At 45.7% G+C, this 22,007-nt stretch overlaps 1 protein-coding gene across 1 annotated transcript in view; it reads left to right on the top strand.

Annotated features, from left to right (window-relative positions):
- LOC310909073 (uncharacterized protein) overlaps window positions 1–22,007 on the top strand; it is a gene marked incomplete at both ends in the record, with an annotated part of 115,572 nt that overhangs the window by 50,986 nt on the left and 42,579 nt on the right. Inside the window, 11 exons of the mRNA XM_083860636.1 lie at window positions 980–1,108; window positions 2,997–3,113; window positions 15,512–15,556; window positions 16,126–16,161; window positions 17,064–17,099; window positions 18,705–18,764; window positions 19,385–19,510; window positions 20,057–20,128; window positions 20,283–20,318; window positions 20,586–20,645; window positions 21,350–21,394. Of these exons, the coding sequence (XP_083716762.1) occupies window positions 980–1,108; window positions 2,997–3,113; window positions 15,512–15,556; window positions 16,126–16,161; window positions 17,064–17,099; window positions 18,705–18,764; window positions 19,385–19,510; window positions 20,057–20,128; window positions 20,283–20,318; window positions 20,586–20,645; window positions 21,350–21,394 (762 nt within the window). The remainder of the gene's footprint in view (window positions 1–979; window positions 1,109–2,996; window positions 3,114–15,511; window positions 15,557–16,125; window positions 16,162–17,063; window positions 17,100–18,704; window positions 18,765–19,384; window positions 19,511–20,056; window positions 20,129–20,282; window positions 20,319–20,585; window positions 20,646–21,349; window positions 21,395–22,007) is intronic.

A 22,007-nucleotide genomic window follows, 5' to 3' on the forward strand; every position in this document is an offset into this window, starting at 1 on the left:
ATTGTCACCTGTTGGGGACAGAGGGATGTCACCGGGCTGTCCCTGCCCTGGGAATCCATCATTCCTTGTTTTGGGGTGGCTGCTTTGGGATTGTCACCTGTTGGGGACAGAGGGGTGACACTGGGCTCCTCACTGGACTGTCCCTGCCCTGTGAGCACCCCTGGGAATCCGTCATTCCCTGTTTTGGGGTGGCTGCTCTGGGATTGTCACCTGTTTAGGGACAACAGGGTGGCACTGGGCTGCCCCACTGGGCTGTCACTGTCCATGGGAATCCATCATTCCTTGTTTTGGGATGTCTACTCTGGGATTGTCCCCTGTTGGGGACAGAGGGATGTCACTGGGCTGTCCCTGCCCTGGGAATCCATCATTCCCTGTTTTGGGGTGGCTGCTCTGGGATTGTCACCTGGCAGGGGACAGAGGGATGTCACTGGGCTGCCCCACTGGGCTGTCCCTGTCCTGGGAATCCGTCATTCCTTATTTTGGGGTGGCTGCTCTGGGATTGTCACCTGTTGGGGACAGAGGGATGTCACTGGGCTGTCCCTGTCCATGGGAATCCATCATTCCTTGTTTTGGGGTGGCTGCTCTGGGGTTGTCACCTGTTGGGGACAGAGGGATGTCACTGGGCTGCCCCACTGGGCTGTCCCTGCCCTGGGAATCCATCATTCCTTGTTTTGGGGTGGCTGCTTTGGGATTGTCACCTGTTGGGGACAGAGGGGTGACACTGGGCTCCTCACTGGACTGTCCCTGCCCTGTGAGCACCCCTGGGAATCCATCATTCCCTGTTTTGGGGTGTCTGCTCTGGGATTGTCACCTGCTGGGGACAGCAGGGTGGCACTGGGCTGCCCCACTGGGCTGTCCCTGCCCTGTGAGAGCCCCTGTGAATCCATCATTCCTTGTTTTGGGGTGGCTGCTCTGGGATTGTCACCTGCTGGGACAGGGGGGTGGCACTGGGCTCCTCACTGGTGTGCCCTGGTTCCAGCTGGCGCTGCTCAGGGATCTCTCCAATGCGATCCTGCGGGATGGGCTGGACGGGCTCCTGGGGCACCGGGGTGGCTCCAGCACCACCAAAACTTCCAGGGAAAACTTCCAGGCAGCTGTGCCTGTCACCGTGAGTAGAGTCACCTGCCAGGGGGGGACACAACCTCCAGGGAATGAGGGAGGTGGGAGTGAGACACCAAAGGAGGTGGGAGAGGGGATGGCTGGCACCGGGATCTGGGATCTTTGGGATAAAGGGATAAAAACCACACTCTTTTTTTTTTTTTTTTTTGTGGGAATGAAGGGATCAGTCAAGCTTTGTTGTCCATAGAAGCCATTCTGGGATCTTTGGAGTAAGGAGATACAAATCATTAATTTTTTTAGTGAGAGTGAAGGGATCAGTCAAGCTTTGTTCTCCATAGGAGCCATTCTGGGATCTGAGATCTTTGGGATAAAGGAATACAAACCATTAATTTTTTTAGTGGAAATGAAGGATCAGGGAATCAGTCGAGGTTTGTTCTCCATAGAAGCCGTTCTGGGATCTGGGACCTTTGGGATAAAGGGATACAAACCATCCATTATTTTTAATGGGAATGAAGCTTTGTTGTCCATAGAAGCCATTCCCAAAGCCCCCAAAGTGTCCTTGTGCTCTCAGGGAGCTTTTGGAGTGGTGGAAACACCAAAAGGGGTCATGACAGCAAAAGGGACCCCAGGGAGGGAGGAGGATTTCTTTGGAAGGGAAGTTTGGATGTGGCCACCAAGGAATTGCTGCCCCATCCTGGCTCAGAAATGTCACCGAGTGGGACAGAGTGTGCTGGATATTTGGGAAAGTTTGGAATGAAGGCACCAGGATCCAGCTCCTCATGGCTATGGCTGGCACCAGGATCTTTGAGATCTTTGGGATAAAGGGATACAAAACATTCATTATTTTTAGTGGGAATGAAGGGATCAGTCAAGCTTTGTTGTCCACAGAAGCCATTCTGGGGTCTTTGGGATAAAGGAATACAAAACATTCATTTTTTTAGTGGGAATGAAGAGATCAGTCAAGCTTTTTGTCCATAGAAGCCATTCCAGGGTGTGGGATCTTTTGGATAAAGCGATACAAATAATTTGTTATTTTTAATGGGAATGAAGGGATCAGTCAAGCTTTGTTGTCCACAGAAGCCATTCCCAAAGCCCCCAAAGTGTCCTTGTGCTCTCAGGGAGCTTTTGGAGTGGTGGAAACACCAAAAGGGGTCATGACAGCAAAAGGGACGCCAGGGAGGGAGGAGGATTCCTTGGAAGGGAAGTTTGGATGTGGCCATCAAGGAATTGCTGCCCCATCCTGGCTCAGAAATGTCACCGAGTGGGACAGAGTGTGCTGGATATTTGGGAAAAGTTGGAATGAAGGCACCAGGATCCAGCTCCTCATGGCTATGGCTGGCACCAGGATCTTTGAGATCTTTGGGATAAAGGGATACAAAACATTCATTATTTTTAGTGGGAATGAAGGGATCAGTCAAGCTTTGTTGTCCACAGAAGCCATTCTGGGGTCTTTGGGATAAAGGAATACAAAACATTCATTTTTTTAGTGGGAATGAAGAGATCAGTCAAGCTTTGTTGTCCATAGAAGCCATTCCAGGGTGTGGGATCTTTTGGATAAAGCGATACAAATAATTTGTTATTTTTAATGGGAATGAAGGGATCAGTCAAGCTTTGTTGTCCACAGAAGCCATTCCCAAAGCCCCCAAAGTGTCCTTGTGCTCTCAGGGAGCTTTTGGAGTGGTGGAAACACCAAAAGGGGTCATGACAGCAAAAGGGACGCCAGGGAGGGAGGAGGATTCCTTGGAAGGGAAGTTTGGATGTGGCCACCAAGGAATTGCTGCCCCATCCTGGCTCAGAAATGTCACCGAGTGGGACAGAGTGTGCTGGATATTTGGGAAAGTTTGGAATGAAGCCACCAGGATCCAGCTCCTCACGAGTGTGGTCCTGGGATCTCAGGACTGTCACTGTCACCCCAATCCCTTGTTTTGGTGTTGCAGGATCCGCTGGTGTCCGACACTTCCCGCCCTGTCCCGGCCACCACCGAGGTGACAGGAGAAGGACAGAGCCTGGAGCTGGAGCCTCTGGAGGTGTCTCTGCCTGGAGGATTCCCTGAGGTGAACATAAACAGCAGGAAAGATGAAATTGGGGGGTTTATTGTGTCCAGTTCTGGGTTTTTCCAATCAGGAAGGACATGGAGCATGTCGAGGGGAGGGAATGGAGCTGGGGAAGGGTCTGGAGCCCCAGGAGGGGCTGAGGGAGCTGGGGAAGGGTCTGGAGCCCCAGGAGGGGCTGAGGGAGCTGGGAAGGGTCTGGAGCCCCAGGAGGGGCTGAGGGAGCTGGGGAAGGGTCTGGAGCCCCAGGAGGGGCTGAGGGAGCTGGGGAAGGGTCTGGAGCCCCAGGAGAGGCTGAGGGAGCTGGGGAAGGGTCTGGAGCCCCAGGAGAGGCTGAGGGAGCTGGGGAAGGGTCTGGAGCCCCAGGAGGGGCTGAGGGAGCTGGGGAAGGGTCTGGAGCCCCAGGAGGGGCTGAGGGAGCTGGGAAGGGTCTGGAGCCCCAGGAGAGGCTGAGGGAGCTGGGAAGGGGCTGAGCCTGGAGAAAAGGAGGCTCAGGGGGGATTTTGTGGCTCTGCACAAGTCCCTGACAGGAGGGGACAGCCGGGGGGGATTTGGGATTTAATCCCAGAGAACAGGGACAGGAGGAGAGGGAATGACCAGGGGAGGCTCAGGGTGGACATCAGCAGGAATTTCTCCATGGAAAGGGTGCTCAGGCCTTGGAAGTGCCCAGGGAGGTTTGGAATTCCCATCCCTGGAGGTGTCCAGAGAACACCTGGCTGTGTCTCTCTTGGTTTGGAAAGAGGAAAAAGGCAGGAGCCTCCCTGAAAAATGGAAAATATAAATCCCCTCCCTCCAATATACATAATTTTGAAATTCAGGGGCTCTCAGGCCAAGATATGGGAATAGGAATAACAGTATTTTTCTGGGAAAATTAAACTAAAAGTGCAAAAACAATTAAAAAGCGTTGACAGAGTCAGAACACAACCTGGAATTTTGACTTGTGCCTCTATTTTATTGCAATGGAAAAAGAAATTAGAGAAAGGATAAGGATTTCTGCATGGATCAGTGTCAGGGCTTGGGAAAGGGTCCTGCTGTCCTTTTTTTCCCAGTTTTTCTCAGTTTTTTCCCATTTTTTTCCCAGTAATTAATGGCATTTAGTCAGCATCTATCCATCCCTCTCTGCAGAGCTTGGCTGTGACCCCACCACATCCAGGAGATCTGCAGGAAAACCATTCCCTGGATTTCCTCCAGCCCTTGGAGGAGAGGCTGGAACACCAGCAGGACACCAGCCAGGTACGTTTTTCCAAGGATTTCATCCCAATCCATCCCAGTGATGGACTGGGATGCAAATCTTAATCCTGGGGTGGCTTCTCCATTATCCCTGAAAAACACCAGAGCTGCTGGAATGGTCAGGAAGCTGATGGGAGTGACAAAAAATCCCTTTTGGAATATTTTGTTGGTTAATTCCACAATTTTTTTAGAGGGGGGGGAAACCAGGATAATCCCATTTTGTCTGATCCCACCTGGCCACACCATCCTTGTGTTATTCCAGCTGAGTGAAGAGTTGATGATTCCCAAGATTTTTCAAATAGGGATAACGCAGACTCCAAATGGGGAATTTAAAATAATCCTACAAGAAGTTTCCTTTTCCTTCCTGCTTTCCATGGACGTGGAAATTCATGGATATGATCTCAGGATATTCCTGCTGTGCTCTGGAGCATCTGAGTTGTTTCAAGAGGAGGAATTTAGGGTTTAGGCAGGAATTTTGGGATTTTTTCTGATCCCTAAATTCCGTCTGCTTTCCTGCCCTCCTGAGCAGGGATTCCCTTCCAAAATCCTGCTCCATGTCCAGTTTGGACATTGTTATATCCCTGTGGAATTCTTGGAAATACCCAGAAGTGGGACAGCAACAGAAGTGAAAAAAAAAAAAAAAAAAAAATCCCTTGGATATTTCCTTGGGAAACCAGCAAGGATATTTTTAAGGATGGCAAAATGGGAATAAGTGGAAGTGGGGAGATGCTGCTCCAGGAAATTTATCCCTGAGTTTGCCCAACTCTTCCTTCTGCTCCCATCCATTTATCCCTGCCTTGGATGGGGAAATGAATTCCAGGGTTAATCCTGGAGCTCAGCAGCCACGAGAGGGCTCCCGGCTCAAAGGAAAAATCCTGGAGTGGAAATTGCGGCTCTGGAGACTCCGGGATGTGCCAGGAGCATCCACGGGCTCTGCTTTCCCTCCTGGAGGCAGCAATTCCCTCTCCTGGGAATGGCTGAGCTGGAGAAACACAGAGGATGGAGCCTGAATCTCTCTGTGGTTTTTAGAATCGTGGAATGGTTTGGTTGGGAGTGGTTTGGGATTTTAAGGATCATCCCATTCCATCCCCCTGATATGGGCAGGGAATCTTCCACCATCCCAGGGGGCTCCAATCCTTCCTTGGACATTCCAGGGATTCTCTGGCAATTCCAGCCCAGACAGGAATTCCCAATTCCCAATCTCCCATCCAGCCCTGCCCTGTGGCAGTGGGAAGCCATTCCCTGTGTCCTGTCCCTCCATTCCTTTTCCAAATTCCAGCTCTCCTGGAGCCCCTTTAGGCCCTGGAATGTTCTGGAAGCTCTCCCTGGATCCTTCCCTTCTCCAGGCTGGCAATTCCCAGCTCTCCCAGCCTGACATTGGATCCATCTCCTCTCCAAGAAATCAATGCACTGAGGGGCTTCACTTGGAATCTCAGGAATCCATGAAGGGTCTCCCTTCCCTTTCCCTCTCTTTTCTCTCCCCATTTCCCATCCAAACCCCTCGGGATGGATTCTGAGTGTCCCAAATCCCAGAATCCCAGGAGCAGTTTGGGTGGGAAGGGACCTCAGAGCTCATTCCAGGGACAATTCCATGATCCCAGGGGGCTCCAATCCTTCCTCCAGCCCTGGAGCAGCTCCCTGGATTCCTCTGGATTTGCTCCAGCAGCTCCTCCAATGATCCCTGTTTTATCAGGAGCTTTATAAACATAGAAAAGCCCCCAGAAAAATTCTGGGATGCTCCAAACTCCCTCAGCAGGATGGGATCTGCATCCCAAGGGTGTTTTCCTCGCTCACATTTGGAATAAAATCCACTTTATCCTCATGAGAAGGGAACAGGAGATTCCAAAGAGCAGCTCCCACATCCCAGAGATGCCAGGGAGGGATGGAGTCAGTTTTCCTGATGGTTTTTCCTGCTTGTTTTCCCAGAAGCAGCAGCAGGAATCACAAATTTCCTGTTCCAAGGTTGGTGGAGCCTGGAACAGCCCAGGAGCTCCATCCCTGAGGAGAAATTCCTGGCAGGAGTTAATTGGAAGCCAAGGAAAACTCTGGGAAAAGTGGGAAAAGAGCCCAGAGCAGGGCTGGATCCTCATCCATGGATGAGCCACTGATTTGAGGTTATGGGACCATCCCAAAAAAATTCCTCCTCCTCCATCCCTGGATTTAAAATTATTCCTTTCCAGAGTTAATTTGGATAAATCTCCCTCATCTCCATATGGATAAACCCACAATTGCTTCATTTTTCTCCCTGAAATCCTGACTTTTTTTTCCTATTTTTCCCTTTCCTTTTTTGCAGGAATATTTTGTTTTTCCCTCTCCCTTTTATTTACATTTTTCTCTTCCCTCCTTTTCTCCCTTCCCCTCTTTTCCTTCCGTTTTTTTTTTTTTTTTAATTTTTTTTTCCCTGCCAAGAACAAATCATTCCTTGAAAAAACAGCAGCCTCCCAATTTTTCTTGGAAGTGCCTCATTCCTGGAGCAGGAAACTGCTAAAATCACAGAGGAATTACAGAATGATTGGAGCTTCATTACTCCAAACAATTTCCCAGTAAATGGGATCCCAGGGAACATTTCCAAACCTCAGCCAGGTCTTGGCAACCTCTGGAATCCCGGGAATTGCCTCCACGAGGATCTGTGGAGTATTTTAGAGCCATTCCCAAGGAAATGAGCAGTTCCTGGGAAGGAGGGGTGGGGAAATCCATGTGGTGCCATCTCATGGTGCCATTTCTGGGAGAATTTCCCTCCTTTATCCCAAAAAACCCACCTTGGGAAAGAGGGATGGAAAAATCCATGTGGTCCCATCCCATGGTGCCATTTCCTGGAGATTTTTCCCTCTTTTATCCCAAAAAAACACTCTGGGAAGGAAATATCCATGTAGTGGCATCCCATGGTGCCATTTCTGGGAGGTTTTTCCTCTTTTATCCCAAAAAAACCCACTCTGGGATGGTAAAATCCATGTCGTGCTATTCCATGATGCCATTTCCTGGGGATTTTTCCCTCTTTTATCCCAGAAAACCACCCTGGGAAGGAGGGATGGTAAAATCCATGTGGTGCCATTCCATGATTCCATTTCTGGGATGTTTTTTCTCTTTTATCCCAAAAAAAACCACTCTGGGATGGTAAAATCCATGTGGTGCCATCCCATGGTTCCATTTCTGGGAGATTTTCCCTATTTCTTTTCCCAAAAAACCCACCCTGGGAAGGAAGGATGGGAAAATCCATCTGGTGCCGTTCCATGGTGCCATTTCTGGGAGATCTTCCCTCCTTTATCCCAAAAAAAAACCCCAAAAACCCGCCCTGGGATGGGAAAATCCATGTGGTGCCATTCCATGATTCCATTTCTAGGATGTTTTTCCTCTTTTATCCCAAAAAACCCACCCTGGGAAGAAGGGATGGGAAAATCCATGTGGTGCCATCCCATGGTTCCATTTCTGGAGATTTTCCCTCTTTTATCCCAAAAAACCCCCTCTGGGATGGGAAAATCCATGTGGTGCCATTCCATGATTCAATTTCTAGGAGATTTTCCCTCTTTTATCCCAAAAAAGCCACCCTGGGAAGGAGGGATGGAAAAATTCTGGGAGATTTTCCCACCTTTATCCCAAAGAAAAAACATCCTGGGAAAGAGGGATGGGAAAATCCGTGTGGTGCCATCCCATGGTGCCATTTCTGGGATGTTTTTCCTCTTTTATCCCAAAAAAACCCACTCTGGGATGGGAAAATCCATGTGGTGCCATCCCATGGTGCCATTTCTGGGAGGTTTTTCCTCTTTTTTTCCCAAAAATCCCACCCCAGGAAGGAGGGATGGGAAAATCCATGTGGTGCCATTCCATGATTTCATTTCTGGGATGTTTTTCCTCTTTTATCCCAAAAAAAACCCACTCTGGGATGGTAAAATCCATGTGGTACCATCCCATGGTGCCATTTCTGGGAGATTTTCCCTATTTCTTTTCCCAAAAAACCCACCCTGGGAAGGAAGGATGGGAAAATCCATCTGGTGCCGTTCCATGGTGCCATTTCTGGGAGATCTTCCCTCCTTTATCCCAAAAAAAAACCCCAAAAACCCGCCCTGGGATGGGAAAATCCATGTGGTGCCATTCCATGATTCCATTTCTAGGATGTTTTTCCTCTTTTATCCCAAAAAACCCACCCTGGGAAGGAGGGATGGGAAAATCCATGTGGTGCCACCCCATGGTGCCATTTCTGGGATGTTTTTCCTCTTTTATCCCAAAAAACCCACCCTGGGATGGGAAAATCCATGTGGTGCCATCCCATGGTGCCATTTCCTGGAGGTTTTTCCCTCTTTTATCCCAAAAAAACACCCTGGGAAGGAAATATCCATGTAGTGTCATCCCATGGTGCCATTTCTGGGAGGTTTTTCCTCTTTTATCCCAAAAAATCTGCCCTGGGAAGGAAGGATGGGAAAAATCCATCTGGTGCCGTTCCATGGTGCCATTTCTGGGAGATCTTCCCTCCTTTATCCCAAAAAAACCCCCAAAAACCCGCCCTGGGATGGGAAAATCCATGTGGTGCCACCCCATGGTGCCATTTCTGGGATGTTTTTCCTCTTTTATCCCAAAAAACCCACCCTGGGAAGGAAGGATGGGAAAATCCATGTAGTGGCTCTCATGGTGCCATTTCTGGGAGATTTTCCTTCTTTTATCCCCCCAAAAAAACCCGCTGGGAAGGGAAAATCCATGTGGTGCCATTCCATGATGCCATTTCCTGGAGATTTTCCCTCCTTTATCCCAAAAAAACTGCCCTGGGAAGGAGAGATGGGAAAATCCATGTGGTGCCATTCCATGGTGCCATTTCTGGGATGTTTTTCCTCTTTTATCCCAAAAAACCGACCTTAGGAAGGGAAAATCCATGTCGTGCTATTCCATGGTGCCATTTCTGGGAGATTTTCCCACCTTTATCCCAAAAAAACCCACTCTGGGAAGGGAAAATCCATGTGGTGCCATCCCATGGTGCCATTTCTGGGATGTTTTTCCTCTTTTATCCCAAAAAACCGACCTTAGGAAGGGAAAATCCATGTCGTGCTATTCCATGGTGCCATTTCTGGGATGTTTTTCCTCTTTTATCCCAGAAAAAAAAAACACTCTGGGATGGGAAAATCCATGTGGTGCCACCCCATGGTGCCATTTCTGGGATGTTTTTCCTCTTTTATCCCAAAAAAACCCACCCTGGGATGGGAAAATCCATGTGGTGCCATCCAATGGTTCCATTTCTGGGAGATTTTTCCTCTTTTATCCCAAAAAAACCCACCCTGGGATGGGAAAATCCATGTGGTGCCATTCCATGATTCAATTTCTAGGAGATTTTCCCTCTTTTATCCCAAAAAAGCCACCCTGGGAAGGAGGGATGGAAAAATTCTAGGAGATTTTCCCACCTTTATCCCAAAGAAAAAACATCCTGGGAAAGAGAGATGGGAAAATCCGTGTGGTGCCATCCCATGGTGCCATTTCTGGGATGTTTTTCCTCTTTTATCCCAAAAAACCGACCTTAGGAAGGGAAAATCCATGTCGTGCTATTCCATGGTGCCATTTCTGGGATGTTTTTCCTCTTTTATCCCAAAAAAACCCACCCTGGGATGGGAAAATCCATGTGGTGCCATTCCATGATTCAATTTCTAGGAGATTTTCCCTCTTTTATCCCAAAAAACCCACCCTGGGAAGGGAAAATCCATGTCGTGCTATTCCATGATGCCATTTCCTGGAGATTTTTCCCTCTTTTATCCCAGAAAACCACCCTGGGAAGGAGGGATGGGAAAATCCATGTGGTGCCATTCCATGATTCCATTTCTGGGATGTTTTTCCTCTTTTATCCCAAAAAAAACCACTCTGGGATGGTAAAATCCATGTGGTGCCATCCCATGGTTCCATTTCTGGGAGATTTTCCCTATTTCTTTTCCCAAAAAACCCACCCTGGGAAGGAAGGATGGGAAAATCCATCTGGTGCCGTTCCATGGTGCCATTTCTGGGAGATCTTCCCTCCTTTATCCCAAAAAAAACCCCAAAAACCCGCCCTGGGATGGGAAAATCCATGTGGTGCCATTCCATGATTCCATTTCTAGGATGTTTTTCCTCTTTTATCCCAAAAAACCCACCCTGGGAAGGAGGGATGGGAAAATCCATGTGGTGCCATTCCATGGTTCCATTTCTGGGAGATTTTCCCTATTTCTTTTCCCAAAAAACCCACCCTGGGAAGGAGGGATGGGAAAATCCATGTGGTGCCATCCTATGATTCCATTTCTGAGAGATTTTCCCTCTTTTATCCCAAAAAAAACCCCTCTGGGATGGGAAAATCCATGTGGTGCCATCCTATGATTCCATTTCTGAGAGATTTTCCCTCTTTTATCCCAAAAAACCCACCCTGGATGGGTTTTCCCCATGCCACCATATCCTTCATCCCTCTTTTATCCCTTTTTTTCCCTCATCCTCTTCCAGTAAAGAATTCCAGTTTTAATTGTCTCAAAATTAGAGTTTTTTTCCTCTTTGTGAGCCAGAAATTTGTTGGGTTTATTATCCGTGGGGTGGAATTATCCCGTGGTTTGTTAAAATCCAGGAAAACAGGATGATCATCCCTGAAAACCTCACTGAGCTGCTCTCTCAAACATTCCCTGGAATAGGATTTATTTTTGCTGCTTAAAACATCCAAAAATCCATGAAATTAATGGAAGTAAATCCAGATCTTTGTTCCTAAAAAGAAAAAAAAAAGGGAATATCCCTAAATAAATCCACCACATCCTGATTTTTCATTTTATTTCTTGTACTCCTCAGGACTTTTACGGCAAATAAATCCAATTTTTGCTTTCAGATCCAAACATCCTCCCAAATATTTGGCTCAGGAAATAATTGCTGGGAATATTCTCGATAGGAATATTCTCATTTTTCCAATGGGTCATTTCCCTATTGCTGCTATGGAAAAGCAGGAGCAATTTAGGAGCCGAGTCAGGAATTATTTGCTTTACTTTGCCTTAAATATTCCAAATTATCACCGAGGGGTTGATTAACATATGGTTAATTGGTATTATTTTATAGTTTATTCCAATTGGATGCTCCAGCTGCAATAAAAATGGAGTTGCCCGGGAATGGCTGAGTGGGAAAGGATTTTGAGTTTTAGGTGGGGTTTTATTCCTTTGAATTGGCCGTGGATTTGTGGCCTGGTGATAAATTGAGAAATGGAATCATGGAATTCTTATGGTTGGAAAAGATAATTTTGGTTTATTTGTATTAATATTATCTAAATTATTAATATTACAATAATTTGTTATTATTGATAATAATTAATATATTAATATTGGTATTAATGTTATAATTATATTGATCTGTATAGATATATATTAGTAATATAATATTGTATATAGTAATAATATATACATATATACAATATATATAGTATATAATATAGTCATAATAATTAATTAATCTGTGTAGATATGTATTACTATATAGATAGAGTTTTTTATATATAATAGTTATACATATGTAACTATTATTTTATAGTTCAAATTTCATGGAATCATGAAATATATTCATGGAATATATATAATATATATAATAATATATAGTTATTATATAGTTATGTATGTATGGTTATATATATATAAAATAGTTTTATATATAACTATTATTTTATAGTTCAAATTTCATGGAATAATGAAATATATTCATGGAATATGTATAATATATATATTAATATATAGTTTTTATATAGTGTTATATATAGTTTTATATATATATAATAATTTTATATATAACTATTATTTTATAGTTAGGATTTCATGAATCATGGAATATATTCATGGAATATATTATATATATTAATATGTAGTTATTATATAGTGTTTTATATATAGTTATATATATATATAAATAGTTATTTATGTAACTATTATTTTATAATTAGGTTTTCATTGAATCATGGAATATATACATAGAATATATATAATATATATATAAATATATAGTTATTATATAGTGTTATATATATAGTTATATATATATAAAATAGTTTTATATATAACTATTATTTTATAGTTAGGATTTCATGGAATCATGGAATATATTCCTGGAATATATAAAATATTTATATTAATATATAGTTATTATATCGTGTTATATATATAGTTTTATATATATATAATAGTTTTATATGTAACTATTATTTTATAGTTAGGATTTCATGGAATCATGGAATATATTAAATATATCTATATTAATATATATGTATATATAAATATATAAATATATATGTTTGATTTTTATTTATATATATAATTATATTGGGTGGAAAAATATTACTTTAATAAATAATAAAACTATTATTTTATAGCTAGGATTTAATGGGATCATGGGATGGGAAATCCACGATTTCTCCATAAAACCTTTCCCTGGGCTTTCCCATTCCCTGGGTAAGGAATTCTCTCCTCACATCCAACCCAATTTTCTTCTCTGTTGGTTTTAAACCATTCCTTGTCAATTTATCAGCTTTCCATCCCCACAGGAAAACGGGAATTCCGACAGCGGCTCCGCCATCCCAAGGCACCGATCCAGGAGATCTCCCGGCCATGATGGACACCCCATAAAGATCCCATTCCAAAGCCATCCCCGTGATCCTGGAGGAATCAATGCCCCTTCCCTGGATGCTCCATCCCCAGCTCATCCCCCCGGTGCTCCCGGAGCTCAGAAATTCCAGTTGGGATTCACGGTGAGTGATGGAAGTGGATCCCTGATTTCCCACCTGGGCACAGACACGATAAATGTGGAGATTTAGGGATTAATATCCATAAATAAAGCAGGAAGCAGCTACTGCAGGGACCATTTTTAACAGAAAAACAGATTCTTCTCTGTGAATTTATCCAGGGAAATGAGGGAAAGAAATAATCCAGGTTTTGGGAGAAAAACAGAACAACTGGAATCCCCTTGGAATGTCCAAGAGATTTCCCTGTGGGTGTGGAGATAAACCCACCCATTCCTGACACGCCTGGACATTCCAGGGATGTTTAACACAAGATCCCAGAAATGGGGAGAAAAAAAAAAGGTTGATTTTTATAAAATTTAACAGCAAAAAGTTCCTATTCCCAGCAGTTAAGGATGGAAAATTCGGGATGGTTTTCCCATGAATGGATTTCTTTGAAAGCAGAGAATTCCCAGGAGGAATGAGCTGAGCTCATCCACACCTTCTCCAGATATTCCAGGGTTTAAAATGGGACACCAGTGCTGTTGCCAAAAGCCTGGAATTCCTCAGGAATTGCTCAGGAATTCCTTGGAGCTGGCACAGCTCCCAGATGTCCCATCCAGGCTGGAGCAGATGAGGAGCCTGGAGGCCACCCCAAATCCAACCAGGAACTTTCCAAAGGGTCCTGGTGATCCCTGGAAACCCCCAGATTCCCTCTGGGATTCCTCACTTCCTTCCTCACATCCCGTTCCTCAGAGGTGTCTTTTCCACGGCTCAGGGAAAAGCTTTTCCAGCTGCTCTCACACTTCCCTCTCCTCTTTTTGAATCCAAGGCGTATCCAGGCCCTCATCGTCCAAGGAGAATTAAGGTAGGGAATTCCTCCTGTCCTGCTCTTATTCCTGGGAAGAGGCAGCTGCTCCTTCTTCCCATCCCATGGATCCCATGGGTACCATCCCATCCCATCCTATGGATCAGATCTCATCCCATCCCATGGATCTTATGAATCCCATCCCATGGATCCCATGGGTACCATCCCATCCCATCCTATGGATCCCATCCCATCCCATGGATCTTATGAATCCCATCCCATGGATCCCATGGGTACCATCCCATCCCATCCTATGAATCACATCCCATCCCATGGATCCCATTCCATGGATCCCATCCCATCTCATGGACTCAATCCCATCCCAAGGATCCCATGGATACCATCCTATGTATACCATCCCATCCCATGGATCCCATCCCATGGGTCCCATTCCATCCCATGGATCCCACCCCATCCCATCCCACAGATCCCATCCCACTCATCTCATCCTATCCCATTCCATGGATCCCATCCCATCCTATGGATCCCATCTCTTGGATCCTATCCCATCCCATGGATCCCATCCCATGGACCCAATTCCATCCCATTCCATGGATCCTATCCCATCGATCCCATCCCATGGATCCCATCCCATCCCATGGATCCCATCCCATCCCATGGACCCAATTCCATCCCATTCCATGGATTCTATGGATCCCATTCTATGGATTCCATGGATCCCATCCCATGGATCCCATCCCATTGATCCCATCCCATCCCATGCATCCCATCCCATGGATCCTATCCCATCCCATGGACCCAATTCTATCCCATTCCATGGATTCTATGGATCCCATTCCATGGATTCCATGGATCCCATCCCATGGGTCCCATCCGATCCCATGGACCCAATTCTATTCCATTCCATGGATTTCCATCCCATTCCATGGATTCCATGGATCCCATCCTATCCCATGGATCCCATCCCATCCCATGGGTCCCATCCCATGGATCCCACCCCATCCCATCCCATCAATCCAATCCCATCCCATCCCATGGATCCATCCCATCCCATTGCTTTTTTTCCTCACAGAAGGAGGGAAGTGTCCCAGCAGATCCCTCCTCCCGTGGCCCAAAGGTCAGTGCTTTTATCCCACTTTTCAATGCACGTTCCCGGGATAATGATCCATTTTCCCAGAACTGTCTCACTTTGGAAAACTGAGGAATGACAGGAAAAAAAAAAAAAATCAGGAAATTCAAGATGAAATCAACAGTTTTACTCATTGGTGATGAGAAGAAATTCCAGGGTGGGATCTTTCACAGCTGATCCAAAAGTGGGATTTGTGTTTTGGGAATCCTCAATTGGTTTGAGATTCCTCCTGTCTCCTTCAAATTCCTGGAATTATTGGAATTCTTTAACACCCACAGTATCCTGGGACAGGGAAACCCTTGATTTGTCACTTATCCTTGGCCTTTGCTCCAGGATTTTTTGTTTTCCCTCTGCATTCCCAATAAGGCGCAGGATAATTCCCAATCCATTGTGGGAATGTGCTGGAAATCAGGGATTCCTCCATGGATATTTGCCAAAAAAAAAAACTGGAGCAGGAATGAGGGCTGCACCCACCTGGTGCAAAGAGGGAAGGGAAAATTCCTTGGAATAATGGATTTTTGGGATTGATGGTTTTCCAGGGAGAAATGGGAGCTCCTGGAGCCCGTGGAGACAAAGGAGAAAAGGTAGGGATGGGCTTTTTCCAGCCTGATCCTTTCAAATCAAAATTCCATGTGCTGAGAGGGTCTGGAAAGGGAAAAGAAGTTGGGAATTGAGGAGGGGACAAAAGCTCCAATGAAAGCCAGGATTGGCACATTCCCAACTTTTTCTCCCAAACCTTTCTGAGGATTTTTTCCCCAAATTCCAGCAGTTTTTTCCACTCATGTGCCACGCTCAGGAGGAAATACAAAATTTCAAGGTCGGATTTAGTGATTTTTGGGGGGAATTTTCCAGCTTAAATTATGGAATTATTTTGTTCTACGAGACCAAAAATTCAAGGGAGGAAGTTCCCAATGTTCATTTTCTGCTGGATAAGAGAACAAAAAAGACAAGATGGACAAGGAAAATCCAGGAAAGGGATGGGAAAAAATGCCACAAAAAACCTCATTTGGGCAATGGAAATTCATAGGGAGCAGTTGGCAGATCCAGTGAGGTGGGACATGGAATTTCTGGAGAAAATCAGAATCCCATGGGGAATTTTGGATGGAATCTTGGGAGAAAAGAAGTGGCTGGAAAAGGGAATTTTGTCTTGCAGGGACAGCCTGGGGATGTGGGAGAACCTGGAGAGAAGGTGAGTGCTGGAATCAGCTCCAAAGTTTATTTATTTATTATTTATTGGGAATCTCCTCCAAGAGCAGCCTGGGTGGGGCTGGATCCAATCCCAGCCCTGGAATATCAATGGGATAATATTCCCATTGATAAGAGTATAATAATAATAATAATAATAATAATAATAATAATAATAATAAGCATTGTGAATAATTATAAATATTATAAATAATTATTATAAATATTATAGATAATTATTATAAATATTATAAATAATTATTATAAATAATTATTATAAGTAATTATTATAAGTAATTATTATAAATAATTATAAGTAATTATTAATAATATTAAGGAATAATAAATAATTCTAAGGAGTTACAGAACTGAGGATGAACCTTTGTCCAGCAGGATTATTGGTGGCAAACCAAAAATACTGATATAACAATTATTTATTTAAATTATTAAATAATTAGACAAAAAGATCTTCATCAGAATTATTTCGTATGGAAAAGCTGAAACGCCCAGGATAGAGAACAATGCATGATATCAAAGTAATTAAATTAATTTAAATTAATCATTTTGGTGTTTGAAAATTTAAATTACTGAATGAATTTTTGAGTTTTATTATAATTAATAATAAAATTATTTCTTTTAAAGTGATTATATTAAAATTAATGTAAAAATTACATTTTTATGTGATGCAAAAAAACCCAATAATTGAAAGTAGGGATTGATGTCACTCACCCAGACAACAACCTGAGAGGGGAGTTTGATGTTCCCTGTCATCCCATCACTGAATTCCTTGGAATTAGGGCTTTTCCCAGGGTTTTTTTTCCCCACATTCCAGGCAGAGAATCCCTGGAAATCTCTTCCTCAGATGTGACAATTCCATGACCTTGGAATCCTCTCTTTATCCCCCAGGGCACCAAAGGAGACCGAGGGGAGGAAGGTCAAAAGGTAAAGGACAAAGTTGGTGACTTTTCCTCCTTTTCCCAGATCCCACCTCGGGATCAGTGTCCAGGTAACCTCCTGAGGCCTGGATGGGGAACAGGGGGAGATTCCAGGAGAATCACACGGACAGGACACCTTGGGAATGAGCATTCCCAAATATGAGTGTGCCCCGGGATCAGCCTTGGGGAATAATCCCAAAGATCTGCTGGGAATGGACTGGGAGAGCCCCTGGATCAGCCTTTGGGAATAATCCCAAAGATCTGCTGGGAAAGCACTGGGAGAGCCCCTGGATCTGCCTTGGGGAATCATCCCAGGATCAGCCTTTGGGAATAATCCCAAAGATCTGCTGGGAATGGGCTGGGAGAGCCCCTGGATCAGCCTTTGGGAATAATCCCAAAGATCTGCTGGGAATGGGCTGGGAGAGCCCCTGGATCAGCCTTTGGGAATAATCCCAGGTTTTCCTGGGAATGCAGTGGGAGAGCCCCTGGATCAGCCTTTGGGAATAATCCCAGGATCAACCTTTGGGAATAATCCCAAAGATCTGCTGGGAATGTTCAGGGAGAGCCCTTGGATCAGCCTTTGGGAATAATCCCAAAGATCTCCTGGGAATGGACTGGGAGAGCCCCTGGATCAGCCTTGGGAATAATCCCAAAGATCTGCTGGGAATGGACTGGAAGAGCCGCTGGATCAACTTCTGGGAACAATCCCAGGATTTAGGAATGGACCGGGAGAGCCCCTGGATCAGCCTTTGGGAATTATCCCAGGTTTTCCTGGGAATGGACTGGGAGAGCCACTGGATCAACCTTTGGGAATCATCCCAGGATCTGCTGGGAATGGACTGGGAGAGCCTCTGGATCAGCCTTTGGGAATAATCCCAGGATCAGCCTTAGGAAATCATCCCAAAGATCTGTTGGGAATGCAGTGGGAGAGCCCCTGGATCAGCCTTTGGGAATAATCCCAGGATCAGCCTTAGGAAATCATCCCAAAGATCTGTTGGGAATGCAGTGGGAGAGCCCCTGGATCAGCCTTTGGGAATAATCCCAGGATCAACCTGTGGGAATCATCCCAGGATTTGCTGGGAATGGATTGGGAGAGCCCCTGGATCTGCCTTGGGGAATCATCCCAGGATCGGCCTTTGGGAATAATCCCAAAGATCTGCTGGGAATGTTCAGGGAGAGCCCCTGGATCAGCCTTTGGGAATTATCCCAGGATTTCCTGGGAATGGACTGGGAGAGCCCCTGGATCAGCCTTTGGGAATTATCCCAGGTTTTCCTGGGAATGCAGTGGGAGAGCCCCTGGATCAACTTTTGGGAATAATCCCAGGGCCCTGTCACAGAATTCCCAGGGAATGTGTCTAACCCAGAGTCCTTGAACACCATTCCCAGGAATATTCCAGCTCCCTCTTTTCCAAAACGGATTCCAGCAGCTTTATCTCTCCAGCTCAGACCATCCAGAGGAGATGAGGGCCCTGTAGGATCCCTTGGAATGGGATCAGCTCTGTGGGATTTCAGCTGGATCTCCCTGGAGCAGCACGAACCAACCTCTCCCTGTGCTGGCTTTACACTGGAAGGAAAATTCCTGATTTTTTTTTTCCTGACTTTCCGTCCACAGGGAGAACCAGGAATTGGGTTCAGAGGTCCCATTGGCCAGGCTGGGCCACCTGGATTGAAGGTAAAATTTGATCTCACTTGGAATTTTTTTTCCTTTGAGTTTTTCCTCTTTGTCATCCTGATTTTCCACTGCTGGATGTGGAGCACGGAAGTGGCTTCAAAGAGAAAGTGCCAAAATCATCCTGGAAAGGCAGGAGAAGGATTTGGGATAGAGGGAATTCTCTGTGTCCTCCAAAATATGGAATCATGGAAGGGTTTGGGGTGATTTCTCTGCAAACAGCAGGTACATCCTCAGGCTGGGAAAAGAAAAAAATCCAGGGAATTTTGGGCTCAGCAGGAATGAGTTCTGAGGATCCCTGGGATCAGGAGCTGAAGGCTCTGTCCTTATTTAACCATGGAAAAACCCTTTTGTCACCAAAACTTGGGAAGAAAAGACATCCCAAAGTTCACTGATGATTTCTCCAGCCCTTGGATCTCCTCATGGATCAGGACTGGGAGTGGTGTCCCAAATTCCATGCGTGGGAATTCAAGGAGACATCCCAGACTTTCTCCAGGACCTCCAGAAAATCCCACCCAACATCCCAAAATCCTTGTGATTCCTTTATCAGGGTAAACCAGGAGCCCCAGGACCTCCAGAAAATCCCACCCAACATCCCAAAATCCTTGTGATTCCCTCCCCAGGGTGAGCCAGGAGCCCCAGGACCTCCAGGAGCTCAGGGCATCCAAGGAATCCGAGGCAACGCCGGCATTCCCGGATCCCAGGGGGACACAGGGGCTCCAGGTGTGCCTGGAATTCCAGGACAGAAGGTGAGGAGACTCCATGGGATGTATTTGTCACCCTCAAGATGACCACAATGAATTATTGATGCCCAGGTGGGTTAAACCACCACAATTCCAGGTCTTCCTGAGCTTGGAGGTTGTCAGGGAAGTGGGGATAAATCCTGGTTGGGAAAGGAAATTATTGGAAGTTGTTCTTCCTGGGAATTTAATGGTGTGGCTGGAGGAAGGAATGGGAAGGGGTGGCCATAGAATGGCAGCTGGAATTTTGGGGTCATTAATTCCCCCTGGGAACAGAGGGAGGAATCCCAGGATCACTGAGGTTGGGAAAGCCCTCCAATGTCATGGAGTCCAAGCTGTGCTACATCCAGGAATTCCTTGGACACCTCCAGGGGTGGGAACTCCAAACCTCCCTGGGCAGCCCCTTGCAATTCCTATCAACCCTTTTCCATGAGGAAATTCCTGCTGGTGCAGGGAACACTGGGATCACCAGCTGCTGCTTTTGTCTGGATCAGGGAAATCAGGGGAATTTCCCACCCTCTGTGTGTTTTCTTTTCAATGGATTTTGTTTTCCAGGGGGAACGTGGCAGGAGAGGCCGGAGTGGATTTCCTGGTCCTGTGGGACCATCAGGATCCCCAGGAAAAGAGGTGGATTTGTACATAATTCCCTGTTCCTTTTGGGAGGGATGGATGAGGGATCTGGGCTGGATGGGCTTTGATCCTTTGGGAATGTTGGGGTAGGAGAGCCCTGAGCACTCCCAAAGCAAATCCTCTCTTTTATTTTGTCCTCCTTGTCCTGCAGGGAATTCCTGGGACACCTGGACCCAAAGGCAACAAGGTCAGCGCCACCTTCCCAGGAAAACAGAAACCCTGGGATGGGAATGGGATAAATCCCTGCCTTCTCCTGGCTCCTCATCCCTGATCCCATCCTGCTCCATCCCATTCCACCCTCCCTCCCTTCCTCCTGTGGTTCTCCAGGGAGAGAACAGCAAAAAATCCACAGAATTGAGTCTTCCTGGGATTTCAATCCTGGCCAGACTAATCAGGAATTGTTGGTGGGGTATCCCTGCTCTGAGTGGCACCTCTGGAATTCTCTGTTTTCCAGGGAGAAGTTGGTGTTGGAGCTGCTGGCCCAAGAGGTCCCCGTGGATTCCCCGGTCCTCGGGTAGGTCCATCCATAAATATTCCAAGCTTGGATTCCTTGGATTCATCCCTTTTGGAGGCAGATTTATCCATCACCTCCCTCCCCACCCGTGCCAGAAATTCCCTGAAGGGTTTTCAGGCAGCAAAATTCCCTTTTCCTCCCATATCCCTGAGAAGTTTTGGTTTCCTTCTGGCAAGGTTGTGATTGGAATTTGAGGCCGTGTTTAAATTTGCTGCTCCCACAAATAAATCAGGATTTTATGGCCCAATCCATGGGGAAAAAACTCCCCACCTGCTTTAGGATGAGACCCCTGAGGCAAAACATTCCCTGAAAATGTCAACAGCTGTGGGTAAACCTTGCTGGAGCTCCATTATCCAAAAGAAATGATGGAATAATGTTTCTGCTCTTCCGACTGCGGCATAAATCTGAATCCCGGGATCTCAGTTGCCTTGGCTTCACATGGGAAACCTAAATCTGGCCTCAATTATTTGGAATTTGGACAATTCCCCAGTTTAAAGGCTGTAGGGTCAGCTCGAGGAGGTCATAAAAGGCCTCCATGGAGCCTCCAGCTCATCCTAATCCATAAGGAATCCTGATGGAGGGATGAGGAGGTTGGAGAAGTCCTCTGGAGACAGGGAATTCTGCCTGCCCCATTCCCATGGGGATGGATTTTTTTTGGGATTCCCTGTTGTTGTTGTTATCCCTGACCCCTCTGCCTCCCCCAGGGTGATGAAGGCATCGTGGGAATGCGGGGTCCCCCTGGAATGATGGTGAGTCTTCCAATAAAATGGGATTTTTCCAGTGGGAAATAGAGATTTGGGAACAGAGATTGCAAATAGAGAATTTGGAATTCAAGGAACATCCCCTGAATTCCAGTGGGATGAGGGAGTGGGAATGTTGGGAATTCCTTACTGTCCTTGTCCATTTGGGTGGCTCATCCCAAGGTTTGGATTCCCTCCTGGAATATCAGTCCCTCCCTGCTGTTGTCAGGTTTGTGGGAATTAATTTCAGGAATTTCAGGAATTTCAGGAATTTCAGGACAGGAATTTCAGGCTCTTGTTCCCTCTGGAGTAGGGAGAGACACAAATGACAGCTGGAATTTGGATAAATTAATTATTTATTAATTATTATCTATTAGGCTGTTATTTTTTCATGGAATGAAAGGAAGAAGATTTTTTTTTTTTTTTAATAAGGACATGGAGCAATAGGAAAGGGGTGAATGGTTTAAAATATGGTTTTAAAATGGTTTTAAATCCCTGGAATAGAGCAGAGATAAATGGGATATTGGGAAGAAATCCTTCCCTGTGAGAGTGGGGAAGGCCCTGGCACAGAATTCCCAAAAAAATTGAGGCTACCTCATCCCTGGAAGTTTCCAAGGCCAGG

This window comes from Zosterops lateralis (assembly GCF_965231275.1).
Source record: "Zosterops lateralis genome assembly, chromosome: 4".
Taxonomy (NCBI): Eukaryota; Metazoa; Chordata; class Aves; order Passeriformes; family Zosteropidae; genus Zosterops; species Zosterops lateralis.